Raw genomic sequence first — 14,957 nt, forward strand, 5'->3', positions numbered from 1 at the left:
TTTTAAAATTTGTGAGCAAAAATTTGAAACTGAACAATTTCAAAACTCAAAATTGAAATTGTGCACATTTTTTGAAATTTACGAACAATTTATTTAAAATGGGAACATGTTTTGAACCACCCGAACATTTTTTAAAATTTGTGCACAAAAATTTAGAACCGAACAATTTCAAAACTCAAAAATGAAATTGTGAACATTTTTTGAAATTTGCGAACAATTTATTTAAAACGGGAACATGTTTTTAACCACCCGAACATTTTTTAAAATTTGTGAACAAAAATTTGAAACTGAACAATTTCAAAACTCAAAAATGAAACTGTGCACATTTTTTGAAATTTGCGAACAATTTATTTTAAACGGGAACATGTTTTGAATCACCCGAACATTTTTTTGAAATTTGTGAACAAAAATTTGAAAGTGAACAATTTTGAAACTCCTGAAAAAGTGATAACATGCACATTTTTTGAAATTTGCAAACAATTTCTAAAGAACGGAAACATTTTTTGAAACTAGAACAATATTTTAAAAATGGAACATTTTCTGAATTTATGACGAAAATTTGAACTCATGATTTTTTATAATAATTTGAACATTTTTTAATTTTTGGAACTTTTTTCAAAAACATGAAAAAAGTGAAGAAAGAGAAAAGAAACTCGAAATAAGAAAGAGAAACAGAAAAAAGTAATGGAAAGAAGAAAAAGAAACAGAAAAATAACAAAAAGAAATTAAAAAACCCCGATATTATAAGGAAAACCAGTAAGATAAAATATACCGGTTTAGGGAACCTTCTGGAAGGTTCCCAAAAACGGACGATAGTACATGAACTGCGTACGCATAATGAGCCGGCCCATTGCGTCGCTCGGTCGCTTCGCCTGTGCGAAGCGCCGACAGTTTGACGCAGCGCGCGTCAAATAGGGTATTCCGGTCTGTCTCGCCTGCAATCGCTGTGCCCTCGCCTTAGTGGGCTGTCTGATCAACGCTAAATCTGGAATGTTCTCGGACCTGTTTTAGAACCTTTAAATTTTTTTTTTCATTTGTTTTCTTATCGGTGTTCTATGTGAGAAGTTAGCATTTGTTTCTCAGAGGGCCTGTGTCTCACTTGCAGCGCGACAAGAATGGTTGCCTCTTCACTCTTTACCATCTCTTTTTTATATTTTGAATTTTTTAATTTCTCATGTATTAAAAATGTTCAATTTTTTCGTGTCTCAGTTTTTGGCAAGAGTGGTATTTTTGCATTTTAAATTTATATCTATATGGAAAATTACTTTAGATAGTTCTTAAAAAATGTTCGCTCCGCATTAAAATTTATTCAAGGAATATAAAAGTTTGTTTGCAGAATATGTTTATGACATTTTTGAAAAATGTTCATGAAAATTTTCTCATGTAATTTTTAAGAAATGTTCATACAATTCAAAAGATGTTCAAACAATTCAAAATACAGTCATGGCATTTTAAAATAATTCATAAAATGGAAAAAATACAATTCAAAAAAATATTTATGCCATTTAGAAAATACGTAACTCTTCAAAAATGTCCACACATTTAAAAAGTGTTCATGATATTTTTGAAAAATAAATTACTTGTGCATTTGATAAATTTATTCAAATAAATGTTTAACATGTATTAAATTATTCAATATGTATATGTATATCGTTCAACCTGTTGACTAATGATCGTGCCCCTACCGCCGTGTTTTTCCTCAGCTCCTAAAAGTGCTATTCCAAATAAAATTGCATAATGCTCAGAAGAAGGAATCTTATTAAACTGATCACCATTTGTTGATGCTGGTATAGATCTCTTGCTGTTTTGTTCTCGTCGCATTTTTCAGGTCAAGATATGTAGCCATGATGAAATGCAGCATTAATGCAAACAGTCACTGTCTTCAATCATGATATAGCAGGTTACTTGATAAAAGTTATGCTATAGCAGATATGTTTTTTTTCTCAAAGGGGAAAGACCCGGCCTTTGCATCATCATAATGCACACAACCATTTTTATTAAAAGGAAATAAATATGTCTGAAACGTACATAGTATCAACTAAAATGATAAAAAAAAAGAAAACACCACAAAAGGTGGGTACAAACGAAAGATTACATGACTTAACCACATAATCTATTAGTGACATGCCAGCCAAACCGGTCAAATAACGCCTGTGAAACCATCTCCAGACGGTTGCACCCAAAGGCCATGAGCCCCCCAACGTCACCACGCTGAAGTGATGCCCACATACGGATCGATGCGGTGACTCTGAAGATAACCTGTAAAAAGTTAATAGAGCGAGACATGTTAAAAACACAGTCATTCCGGCAATTCCAAATTGCCCAAAGTAAGGCACAAACCCCTACACGGCTATGACCCTTAAGTATTTTGTTGATACCTGTAGGGGAACATAGAAATTTCAAAAAAATTCCTACGCACATGCAAGATCATATTGATGCATAGCAACGAGCGGGGAGAGTGTGTCCACGTACCCTCGTAGACCGAAAGCGGAAGCGTTATATCAACGCGGTTGATGTAGTCGTACGTCTTCACGATCCGACCGATCCTAGCACCGACGTCATCTCTCGAAAGTCGATCAGTGTGAAGCAGCTCCAAAGGCTACAGGAAGAGATCATTGTGATATGAATGAGCTTGAGATGTACTTCTCGCCCGCGTTCTTTGACGTGATGGTGCATCTGTGTGTCCATATTATGGATGACATAATAGACCTGGGGTCGTCATTCCTGCACAACATGATGCCGTTTGAGAGGATGAATGAGATCATCAAAGGATTCGTTTGTAACATGTCCCGTCCGGATGGAAGCATCGCCCAGGGCTATTTGGCACAAGAGTGCATCTCTTTCTGTGAGAATTTTCTATATGGCGCAGACCAGCCGCCTGGTGTTAGTGTTGGTTTGCCCGTTAACAAGCACGATGGGAGGCTCGAAGGAGATGGTCACTGCAATGGTCGCAGGGAACTGCACGTGACATACTCAGATCAACGCAGCAACTTTGATAGAGCAAACTTGGTAGTGCTACAACACCTAGACCAGATAAAGCAGCGAGTTACATCTGGTCTGAATCATACCAAACTGAGTAGTGAACACCAGTTCTATTACTATAGACCCAATTTTCCCCATCGGCGTTCGTCGTCGGAATCATCCTCGGCATCTTCCCCTGTTTCGGTCGGCCATGGGAGCAGAGCTTTGTTTCGTCGAGAACGACAGGGAAGGCCACATGGGCCTCAACTTATCGAGTTAATCGCAAGGAACTACCAAGAAACTAGCACACTTCAGCACGTTGTAACGGATCAGTACCACTAGTGGGACCGGCTAAGGGTCAGCTGACTGAAATTAAAATTCCGGTCAGTCGATTTCTGTCGTGTGGCGTTGGCAACACACAACGCGCTCCACCGGCCTTGTGCACTACGCTGACCGGAAGGACGAGCATGCATGCGTGCAAGGCTGCAGGGAACGGCTCGCTGCCTCACGGTCAGCGGAAGCGAGCCAGCAATGCCGCCATGCATGTATAGACACAAACAGTACAAGCTAGCTAGGGGCTTCCAAGTAAAATAAAAAAGCTAGCTAGGAGCTATCGTATCACTACACATATCCGTGCATTTATGTAGTTAAAGAGAAATGCAAATATATAAAGAAAGCGAAAATGAAAAATAAATAAATAAATAAATAATGGCAAAATTTGCACACCGTTTACATAGAAATTGCCTTTTTTTAATAATATGCAAGAGGACCCTGCCTGAAATATGGTTCAGTGTCAAACACTGGCTCTTCCTGCTCGCTCTCAATGAGCATGTTGTGCAAGATGACACAACAATTCATCACCTCCCACATCTGAGATTTCGACCAGGTCAGAGTGGGTACCGGACAACAGCAAATCTAGATTGGAGCACACCAAATGCCCGCTCGACATCCTTCCTGCAGGCCTACTGGCACTTGGCGAAGTAGCAGTTCTGGCTTTCTGGCACAGGGTTTGAGATAGTCTTCACAAATATGGACCATCTAGAATAGATGCCATCTGCTAGGTAGTATGCCTTGTTGTAGTGGCACCCATTGACCTCGAAGTTCACCAGAGGAGCATGACCTTCAACAAGCTTGGCAAACACATTCGAGCACTGCAGTACGTTGATGTCATTGTGAGTTCCTGCCAAATCCAGAGGTCTTGTGTGGCCACTGCCTCAAGTACCACACAACAAGCTCCTTTAGCAGCTTTGTACATCCCCTGCCAAGAGAATGGACAGTTTTTCCATGCCTACTACATGCAATCGATGCTTCCAAGCATCCCAGAAAATCCTCTTGCTGCATTCTGTGCTAGGATTCGAGCAGTGTCTTTAGCATTGGGTGATCGCAAGTATTGTGGTCCAAACACTGCCACCACTGCCCTGCAGAACTTATACAAACACTCAATAGTGGTGGACTCGGCCATGCATCCATAGTCTTCTTGTATATCACCGCGAGCTCTGTATGCAAGCATCCTCATAGCTGTCGCGCACTTCTGGAGTGAGGAGAATCCAACTGTGTCTGTGCAATTCTTCTTGCAAATGAAATAGTTGTCGAACTCCAGGATGGCATTCACAATCCTGAGGAAGAGTTTCCGGTTCATCTGATAACGGTGCCGAAACACTTTCCTGCCGTGCAGTGGAGGGCCGGCAAAACAGTCGGCGTAGAGCAAGCAATAGCCCTCCATTCGATGCCTCTGCTTGCTCTTGCGGCAGCCCGGCGCCGAGCCACCTCGTCGTGGCTTTGCATCGTTCGTGAACAGGCCGGCCAGAGCGTCGAGGATCATGAGGTGTTGTTCGTCGTCTGTGTCGTCCTTGGCTTCCTCCTCCATCAGAGCCGCGAACGAATCCTTATCATCGGAGTCCATCGCCGAACAGGCAAATCGCTGAACACCTAGCAGGCATAGTGGGTGGGCAGCCGTCGGTATCCCCACCTGCGTGTTTGGAGTCCTGGAGAGCTCGTCTAGGAGCGGGATGGAGGATGTCGCTGCGAAACCCTCTCTTTCCGGAGGGGTGTGGCCTTTCTAGCGGTGAGGCAGTGGCTATGGCGCCGGGATCGGCATGCGGCGAAGGGTGGAAGTGCCGTCCGACCTCTCGCGAGTCGAATCTAGGCGGGGAAAAGGTGTTTCTCGCCTGACAGTGGCGGCCCATGCACCACTTTTCGTTCCGACAGAGTCCCCAAGTGCCCCCAGTGCATTGGGTTCGGCCTGGGATCGCTGGGCAAGGAATTGGGCCAAACCGGTGGAATTCGGTGTCCTGGGGGTGCAACTGGGTCATTTTTCGGTGGCGGCGGTAAAGAAGGCACCCTGGCTTGTTTGGGGAGGGGGGGTGCGGCTGGAGATGCTCTAAGACTTTGTTTAATTGAACAAAAGAGAGTTAGAGGGTACACATGCCCCCTTTGCTCCCACTATGCCTAACCATTTTGGTTGAGTTGTCGTGGATGATTTAGCCTACTGTAGAAACTGGCTTGGCAGCTCAAAAATTTGTGACAAGCCTGAGGTCAGTCAGAAAGTTGGTTAAGAAAATATGTAGTTTTTTTTATAGATAAGATAATTTGTTACCATAATATAAAATTGACTGAAAATGGTATTTCAATTGAGCATTGAAAAGAAATTATAGTGCCCTTCTAATTATCACTAGGTATGGCAATAACAAACAAAGAAATCTAGAATTTGGTCCGCTAGAAGCCTAGCTAACATGAGGAGTGTAATCAAATATAACGAGGTCAGTTTTGGGGCACTAATTTGCATCTAGTGAATTGCTCAACTGGCTTTCCTCTGCGAGGTCATGTGTATGTTGTTCAAAAGGTGCCATTTGATATTATGATAGTTAATTACGTCATGAGCTTCAGTGCACTTAAACTGATCGACCAGTAGTGTTTTGACTTAAAAGAGATCTCATTGTTTCCGATTTGTATTATAAGAAAGAAAAGTTACTGTCTCAATGTTTTTCATTTCCAGCTTCTTGAAGCTAAATTTGAGGTGCAATGATGAACAAATGCTACACTATGCATATTCTGAAAGCGGAAGAATTTGATCCACCCGGGGATCTTGTTTGTAATACTAGCTCCTTTTCTTCTCGGAGAGCATGTTCTTGAACCATAACGCTGAGTCCTTTGGGTACCTCTTCAGAGTCTTGTAGTCCACATAGACGATACCGAAACGGGCAGTGTAGCCGAGTCTCCACTCGAAGTTGTCAAGCAGAGACCAAGCAAAGTACCCGATCACCTGGGCGCCATCGTTTATCGCCTTCTTGAGCTCGGTTATGTAGTCTCTGTAGTACCGGATTCGTACTGTGTCGCGCACACCGTCAGCGATACTCACGTTGCCTGGTTGGTCCATCCCTGTTAGACCATAACATTGATCATTCATGTCCTTATGAGAACGATAAGTAGTGGGAGTAATTTGTTTAACTGGAAGAAACAATTGTCATTTGAGATGTTGAAGTACCGTTTTCAGCAAGGATCATTGTAGGATTTCCATATCTTTCTTTAACATAGGTCACAGCATTGTTGATTCCCCATGGTACAATATAAAGCCAGTAGGAGTTTGCCTGCATAAACTCAACCAGCTTGCAGTTACAATGTTCCACAGAAAACCTGACTTATCCATCTACAAGGTACAGAGAGTAATCTAGAACAACACTTACATGAGCTCCAATAGGCACGCCATTTCGTTCATCTGCAAAGACACATGCAAATCACGAGGGTCTAAGAATGTGAAGTATGTGGCACAGTAGAAGGAGTTGGCATGAATGAGAGAGATCTTACAGACAAAATCAACATGCCAATCATCTTGGTAACTGATAGGCGTCAGGTTCCAAGTGCCATTGTCCTTCATGTAGAAAGAAGTGTATTGGTTGATACCAACATAGTCAATGGATCCTTTAACCATCGTGGACTCGTCGGCACTGAAGCGTGGCAACCTATCCTTGACAATCTCGAGCATCGTCAACGGGTAGCGACCATGGATGATGGGGTCAAGGAACCTGCAAGGACATTCATACAGTTTCAGTCTGCTTCCCTCCAAACAAAGTTGGTGAAAGTAGGGTGGTAGACATGTGTTGCAATCTGAACTTGTGAAGTAAAATTTTATCCTGGGGTAAACTGGTTTAGAGTTTACCATCCAAGGTGGAAGTCTCTTGCCCTCTGTGCTGCAGCTTGATCAGCATTGCTGTTGCTCAAAGGTTCGTACCATACAAAATCCAAGAGAATTCCAATCCTCCCCTTTTGGTGATGCTATTAAATAGAACAGAATGATTGAATGAAACATACTAGTTAACATTCACTATTAGGCACTGCCATTGAATATGTGATTCTTCAAGTGAGAAATGACTTGAAGGTAATCTTCAGTCAGCCTTACCTGATACTTGTCACGGTATCGCCGCACCGCCGCAGCATGTGAAAGTATGAGATGGTGCGCGGCAAGGTACGGCTCTGTCGTGGAGTCGCCTCCTGCAGAGCACTGAGAACACCTCCCCGGTGCATGGAGGCCATTGTCATAGCCGAGAGCTGCGACGCACCTCGGCTCATTGAAGGTAAACCAATTCTTCACCCTGTCTCCAAACACCTTGAAACAGAAATCGGCATAGTCTGCAAACGCGCCCCTTTTGTAGAAACAAAAGAAGTTGGGCGTATCAACGACACATACTTAAATTCAACTTTGAAATGTGGAAATAATCATTAGCTATTTGAAATGCTTACACTATCCTTGGGCTTAGCCAGCCAAGGTACTGCTGATGGAGTGCTAATGGGAGGTCATAGTGATAGAGGTTTGCATATGGAGTGATGCCTAATCCACCATTATAATAAGGGTTATTAATTAAACTAGAAATCGGGACCTTGGTGCTGATTGAAAGCTTCTTGCCTCGTGTAGAAATTCGTTACCTTGCTGAAGCATGTAATCTATGAGCCTGTTGTAGTAATCCACTCCTTCCCAGTTCACCTTCCCAGTCCCATCTAGAATTGAATTTTATACACAACTCCATGTGCATCAAATACTCTTTTGAAATTTGAAACTGCTGCAGCTGGAGGAGAGATGATGCCATATACTCAATATACCTGGGAAAATCCTCGACCAAGAGATGGAAAACCGGTACGTGTCGAAGCCCATGTTTTTCATTATGTCCACATCCTCCTACACCTCAGAATAAAGACCTTTGTGAAGCATGACGAGTTGACGACACACCAAAAGGCACTCGCAAAAACAGAGCAATCAGCTGGATGATTAATCGCTTACTATACACACCTTGTATCTATGGTACTCGTCGACGGCCACATCGGCGGTGCCGTTGCCGGCGATCGTCCCTGTCGATCCCCCCAACAACACCACCCATTTAGATCCAAGATGCAGATATGTACATGTATGCATGTAGCAGTAGCACCACTACAACTTGTTCAGTGGAGCTAGGAGAAAAAAGAAACAAGATGAACCAAATCGATGGAAATGTTTTTACCCGGTATCTTGATGAAGGCGTCCCAGATGCTTGGCCCTCGCCCTCCCTGCTCCGCCATCCCCTCCACCTGGTACGCCGACGCGGCCGTCCCGAACACGAACCCCTCCGGGAAGCCCTGCCGGCTCAGCCCGCCGGCGTCGTGGATCTCCGGGTTGAGCCGGTGGCATTGCGCCCAAGGCAGCAGCACATGAGCGGCTGCTGCTAGTATCAGCAGCAGCGCCGCCGCGTGCTTCATGGTGTGCGTGAGCGAGGAAGCCGGAGTGGGGAGATCAAGCCTTGGTCTGCGGGGCTAAATAATAGCAACTGTGCAGGGGTACGCGGGACATGCTTATGTGTTTGTGCGCGACTCATTATATTACTCCCTCCGTCCGGAAATACTTGTCGAAGAAATGCATAAAAATGGATGTATCTAGAACTAAAATACGTCTATATACATCCATTCCCCCGACAAGTATTTTCGGACGGAGGGAGTACTAAGTAACTAGGGAACAAACAAGTTTGGAAGATAAGATACGGGCGCGCGCATGGTCGAGTGCTACTGTGCTAGTGCTACCCCTCCGGCCGGCAGCCGCTTGTGTGATGGCACAGGATAATACTTGTTTTTGCTTGTGTCAAAATTTAGTATGCAAAAGTCCGTTGTAATCACACTGATTAGTGGCGACAGGTGAAGTAAGACATGCTCGAATTAAGGAGCTTGATTGATGAGTTTTTGTCGTCCCTTCCATACGATTGAGGGAGTTGTTGGATGTGCTTAGTATTTGTTTTCCCATGATACGTGCATGGAAAAAATAAATAGCCGCGTGTTCAAACTAAGGAGGGTCGATAGATGAGATTTTTGTCCCGTTCGACGGGTCCAGGTGGTTTGAATTTGATGGACGTGTTTTCTTCTTTCTTCTGAAATCCAAATTTTCAACAGAAATATATTTTAAGGACTGTTATATCTTCCAAACGTTCGGATTGAAAATTTAAAATATTTAAAATATTCTATTAAAATTTAAAATATTTTGTAGCTCAAACCGTCGCTCGGATTGAAAAAAAATTCACATAAAAAATTCGTCTCCACGATATCTACGAAACTAGATCCCATGTTGATATGTTTTGACGACTTTTTTTCCGGGTAAAAAGTTACCATGCGTGGGGTATGCAAATTATCACGTCTATGATACATAAGTTACCATGATGTTTACGCAGGCAAAATCCAGGCATAAAAATGACTTCTTACTTTATCTCACGTGCAAATGCATTAAAAGTGCAGAAAAACTAATGTCAACGTAGATTCTCTTTATTTTTTAAATTTCGAAATGTTTTGTAGCTCAAATCGCCTGTTCCATCAAAAATTTGTTTTTACAAAAAAAATCCGCCGCGGCGAGACCTTCGAAATTAGATACCATGTTAACATGTTTTGAATATATTTTTTCTGAGTCAAAAGTTATCATGGCTGGGTAAATAAGTTATCAGCTCTGCTATGCGTATATTACCATGTTATTTACACAGATCCTATCGGAGTATGGTTTCAACAAGTTTTTTTTTATGGGTCAAAGTTACCGTGGTGTTTGTACTCAAGTTATCAGGACCGGGACCCTATATTATCATGCACTTACACAAAAAGTTATCAAAGTATGTTTTCAACAACTTTTTTTCACGGGTCAAAGTTATTGTGGTGTTTGTACCTAAGTTATCAGGCCCGGGGAGCCTATATTACCATGTTATTTATACAAATGTTACCGGAGTATGTTTGCAAACAACTTTTTTACATGGGTCAAAGTTATCGTGATTTTTGTACCTAAGTTATCATGTCCGGAAGCGTATATTATCATGTTATTTACACGAAAAGTTACCAGTGGTATATTTTCAACAAAAAGATTTTATGGGGCAAAGTTATCGTGGTGTTTGTATTCAAGTTATCAGGACCGGGAGCTTATATTATCATGCTATTTACACCAAAAAAAGTTATCAGAATATGTTTTCAACAAAAAAAATCACCGGTCAAATTTGTCGTGGTGTTTATACCTAAGTTATCAGGTTCAGGAGCCTATATTACCATGTTATTTACACAGTTGTTATCGGAATATGTTTTTAACAATTTTTTCCACGGGTCAAAGTTATCGTGGTGTTTCTTCCTAAGTTATCCAGTCCGTGAGTCTTTATTATCATGCTATTTACAAAAAATTATCGATGGTATGTTTTGACCAACTTTTATCCACGGGGCAAAGTTATCGTAGTCTCTGTACCTAAGTTATCAAGTCCAAGAGCCCGATGACATGCACTGGTTGCGTGCTCCTGGTCTTGAAATGGAGAGAAACATGCTACCATAATGAGAGCACAGATTATGTGCTCCCATTTCTATCCTCTTAATTTTTCAGCCCATTATTTACTTTCCTCGGACAAGATAGAAATATGAGCAAGACAACGAGACATACTACCGTAATGGAGAGAAACAATAGCATTTTTAATACTATATATGGAAACTGCCTACTGTAACCAACGGGCTATTTAAAAGCATAAAATTAGGGGTAAGACAACAAAAGTAATTTAAGTGAGCTGGTTAATGGGCCTGAGCTTAGTTATGAGAGACTCAGGTCCGAGTCGAAGGCACCCCACGCACAGACATCAAATTTATTTTCTAGTTTTTTGGCCGTATACAATAAAACGAAATGCAACGTCCTTTTAAACACGAAAAAGAGTCAGTTGGGCTCGTTACAGAGACGAGAATGCATGCAGCAGGTGCAAGGATCGACTCCCACTGCTGCATCTTTTTTTCGAAAAATGAAAAGCAGGCGGAAGGTGGACCGCTGGAGCTAATCGTTCGGATCTATCGAAAAGCAGGCGGAAGGTGGACCGCTGGAGCTAATCGTTCGGATCTATCGATAAGGTGAGAACGTTCGGAAATTACTATTGCCGATATTTTAAACTGAGTTCCCAGATCGCAAACCATTAATTGTTGTGTCCTTCGCGTTGATGGCTTCAAAACTAATGCATACTTGAACTAGAAGGTTGATTGATGACAACTTTCTCTCCTGCCCGTAAGATGGATGTGGTCTTATGTATGGAGTGCCTTTTCTTTTCTGAAATCCAATTTCTGAGAAATAAATTTTGAACTGAGCATTTAAAATGTATACCGTTAATTTTTGTGTGTGAAAGTGATCCAGTTCTATTATCAAAGTTCAGCTGAAGTACAAAGCATCTCGAACATAATGAAAATTACATTGAGATTCCAAGACCCCCAAAGAATCACTATTGCCCCCAACGCGCCACTGTCGTCGCTCCCCTACCGGGGCCAGGTTGACCTTGTCGATGACAGTCGGGAAGTCTTCGTGCACGTTTCCCTAAGGGCCAGTGCCCTGGAGCCACAGTCGTCGTCATTGAACCCTTACATAGATCTGAAGCATCTAACATCAAATCTCGCACAAGACGAGAAACCCTAACCTCAATGCACCAAAGAGACGGTAGGAATCTATGCCGGAGCTCCGTCGACTACATCCAGACGGATGAACTCAAGGAGGATCGGAGCCTAGACAACGAACTTGAAGAAATAGCGCCGCTTCCCGCCCGAGCACCGCACCTGCAAGAACTAAAAACCCTAACCTAAACTACTAACCGGAGCGGAGGCACCGGGATTCCCCTCCCCCGCCACCGGCCGCTAGAGCGGTAGGCAAAGGGGAGGCATATCCACGGGCTCGCATGCAAATTTTGGAGGGGTGAGTTTGCCCTAACCGTCTGGAATTCCCTATTGGACGCTCGCTGCGTCGAACTGTCGACTAATCGCATAGGGGGATCTGACTAGCGAGAGATTTTGGGCCGGCCCTGTAGCGTCAACCAGGTTCCGGTTTTGGGAACCTTCTACAGCGTTCCCAGTCGGTTCTTACTGGTTTTGGGAACCACCTAGAAGGTTCCTGAACCGTTTTTTTTCTTTTTTACTCTTTCTGTTTTTTCTTCTTCCTTTTTCTGGTTCTTTTTCTTTTTTTTGGTTACTTTTTTGTTTTCTTTCAGTTTTCCTTTTCAAGTTAATTTCTCTTTTCAACAATTTTATTTCTTTGGTTTTTTCTTTCTTTTTCTTTTATTCTCTCTCTTTCAAACTTTTTTTAAAATATTTCATGTTTCCAAAAATTGTTCAGTTTTCAAAAAAAATGTTCTCAAAATTCAAAAATTGTTTAAAACTTTCAAAATTCAGAAAATGGACTGGATTTAAATTTTTTCTTCACGTATTCAAAAATATTCACGCTTCCAAATTTGTTCGGTATTTTTTAAATTGTTCTCCGTGTCAAAACAAATTCTGAAGATTCAACAAATGTATGTGCTTTAAAGAATTGTCCATGCTTCGAAATTTGTTCTCCGTTTTTAAATTTGTTCTCAAGATTCAAAAAAAATTACTGCAATAAAAAATTGTTCACAAATTCCAAAACATTCTTGTTTTCAAAAAATGTTCAGTTTTCAAAAAAAAAATGTTCTCATTACCAAAACTTTCAAAATTCAGAAAATGTACTGGATTTCAATTTTTTGTTCACCTATTGGAAACAAATTCACGCTTCCAAATTTGTTCAGGATTTTTCAAAATTGTTCTCCATTTCAAAATTTGTTCACAAAATTCAAAAAATGTTCGTGCTTCAAAATTTGCTCTCCAAATTTGTACACAAATTCAAAACTTTCCCATTTTGATAATTTGTTCACAAATTCGAAATTTGTTCGGAGTTTTTAGAAAATGTGTCTGTTGTTCAATATTTGTTCACAAATTCATAAAATGTTCCTGTTTGAAAAATATGTTCACAAAGTAAAAAATTGTTCACTGTTTTTCAAACTTGTCCGTGATTGTGATAAATTGATCAGTATTTAAAGTATTTGCGTTGCCTGTGTACCGAGTAAGGCGCAGTGGCTAGCTACTTGGCTTTGCAGCAGAGCGATCGCGAGTACGAATCCTGCGTGACACTCTTCCTTTTTCTTACTTTCTTTTAACACTGCTAGCAGCTCATGCGTGGGCCGGCCCAGTCGGAGTACTGCTCTATGCGAAACCCCGACTTCCTGCTGCATAATGCGGCGTATAGGAGGTCCCTAACCATCTAAGGTTTGGGAAGGAAAACATGTAAACCATTAATTGTTGTGTTATTTAGTCAATATATTCGAAACTAGCACATGCTCGAACTAGAGTGGTTGATTGATGAGATTTAGAAACACAAAGATGCCCATATGCCGCACGGTCCAGACCCAATGGCCCATTAGTCCCACCCGTCCACCTCTGCCCTTTTCTATCAAGAGTTTTTGTTTGTCTAAAAAAATTCAAGAGTTTTTGTTGCTTTTATTCATGTTAATTGCTTTGATCTATTGGAATATCATCATTTTATAAATAAACACCAGGCCTCTCCATAAATGTTTAGGCATACGACTACATGATAAACGACACCGTGTCAACATGAGTTATAGATCCCAAGATCGATTCATTTTCTACAACAAGGCTTCATTTTATTTGCAAGATTCCAAGAGCGAGGAAAATAGGGGGAAAAATGCACGTAAACTGTATCCAACAGCCTAGAGTCTGATAGATTTAATTTGTTTGATGATAGAAACCGAGCCTGCCACAAAAATTATCTTCTAAAGTGTAGGTGCAAATGAATCTTAAGAAAATGGAATTGTGAACATTACAAATGGATCCCCTCAAAAGAAAAACTATTACAAATGGAACTCACATGTGAAAAATTCATAAGAAATATATTATTTCAAAAAAATACGGATTGAATCTTTTTTTAGGGATTGAATCTTTTTTTTGTTAGCATTCAAACCTTTTAAAATCAAACGGGCCCTGGAGCTAAACTTCCGTTGGGGATGGTGACGGGAGGTGTCGGGGTGCAACACCCCGGGGTGAGTCGGCAGGCGGCGGGAAGGGTATCCTCAGTGTAGCCAACAAGCCGTGCTACAGTCAGTTCTACCAAATTTTGCCACGCAATCTGCCACTCTACTTTGGTGCCCATAAATTTTCGTAGAAATAAACTCCCTAACTACCATCAAGTCTTTGATCTCCGATATAAGATGCCCATTTGCCGAATGGTCCAGACCCATTGATGATGGCCCATTCGTCCCACCCCTCCACCTCCACCCCTTTCTATCAAGAGTTTTTGTTTGTCTCAAGAAAAGCCAAGAGTTTTTGTTGCTCTTATTCGTGTTAATTGCTTTGATCTATTGGAATATCATCATTTTATAAATAAACACTAGGCCTCTCCATAAATCTTTAGACATACATGATAAACGATACCGTGCCACCACGAGTTCTCAATCACAAGATCGATTCATTTTCTACACTAAGGCTGCCTTTTATTTGCAAGATTCCAAGAGCACCGGAAAATAGGAAAATAAAATGCACGTAAATTGTATCGAATAGGCTAGCTAGAGGCCCTGTTTGGTTCGACTGTTGATTTCTAAAAGCAGCTGTGAAAAATCTGCTGTGGAAAAATAGTTGTGGAAAATCTGATGTGAAAAAGATGTAGGTCATTTGGCAAACCAGCTGATACAGCTTTTTCA

At 41.5% G+C, this 14,957-nt stretch overlaps 1 protein-coding gene across 1 annotated transcript; it reads right to left on the minus strand.

Moving 5' to 3' along the window:
- Positions 1–6,058: 6,058 nt before the first annotated feature.
- Positions 6,059–8,685, minus strand: LOC119274255 (beta-glucosidase 26-like). The gene is made up of 11 exons (XM_037554925.1): positions 8,451–8,685; positions 8,243–8,301; positions 8,056–8,131; positions 7,882–7,953; positions 7,699–7,786; positions 7,358–7,601; positions 7,118–7,233; positions 6,766–6,983; positions 6,645–6,676; positions 6,446–6,548; positions 6,059–6,339 (listed from the first exon to the last, which is right to left on the minus strand). The coding sequence occupies exons 1-11, from the start codon at positions 8,683–8,685 to the stop codon at positions 6,059–6,061; spliced, it is 1,524 nt and encodes a 507-aa protein (XP_037410822.1).
- Positions 8,686–14,957: the final 6,272 nt, after the last annotated feature.

This window comes from Triticum dicoccoides, chromosome 3B, assembly GCF_002162155.2.
Source record: "Triticum dicoccoides isolate Atlit2015 ecotype Zavitan chromosome 3B, WEW_v2.0, whole genome shotgun sequence".
NCBI lineage: Eukaryota > Viridiplantae > Streptophyta > Magnoliopsida > Poales > Poaceae > Triticum > Triticum dicoccoides.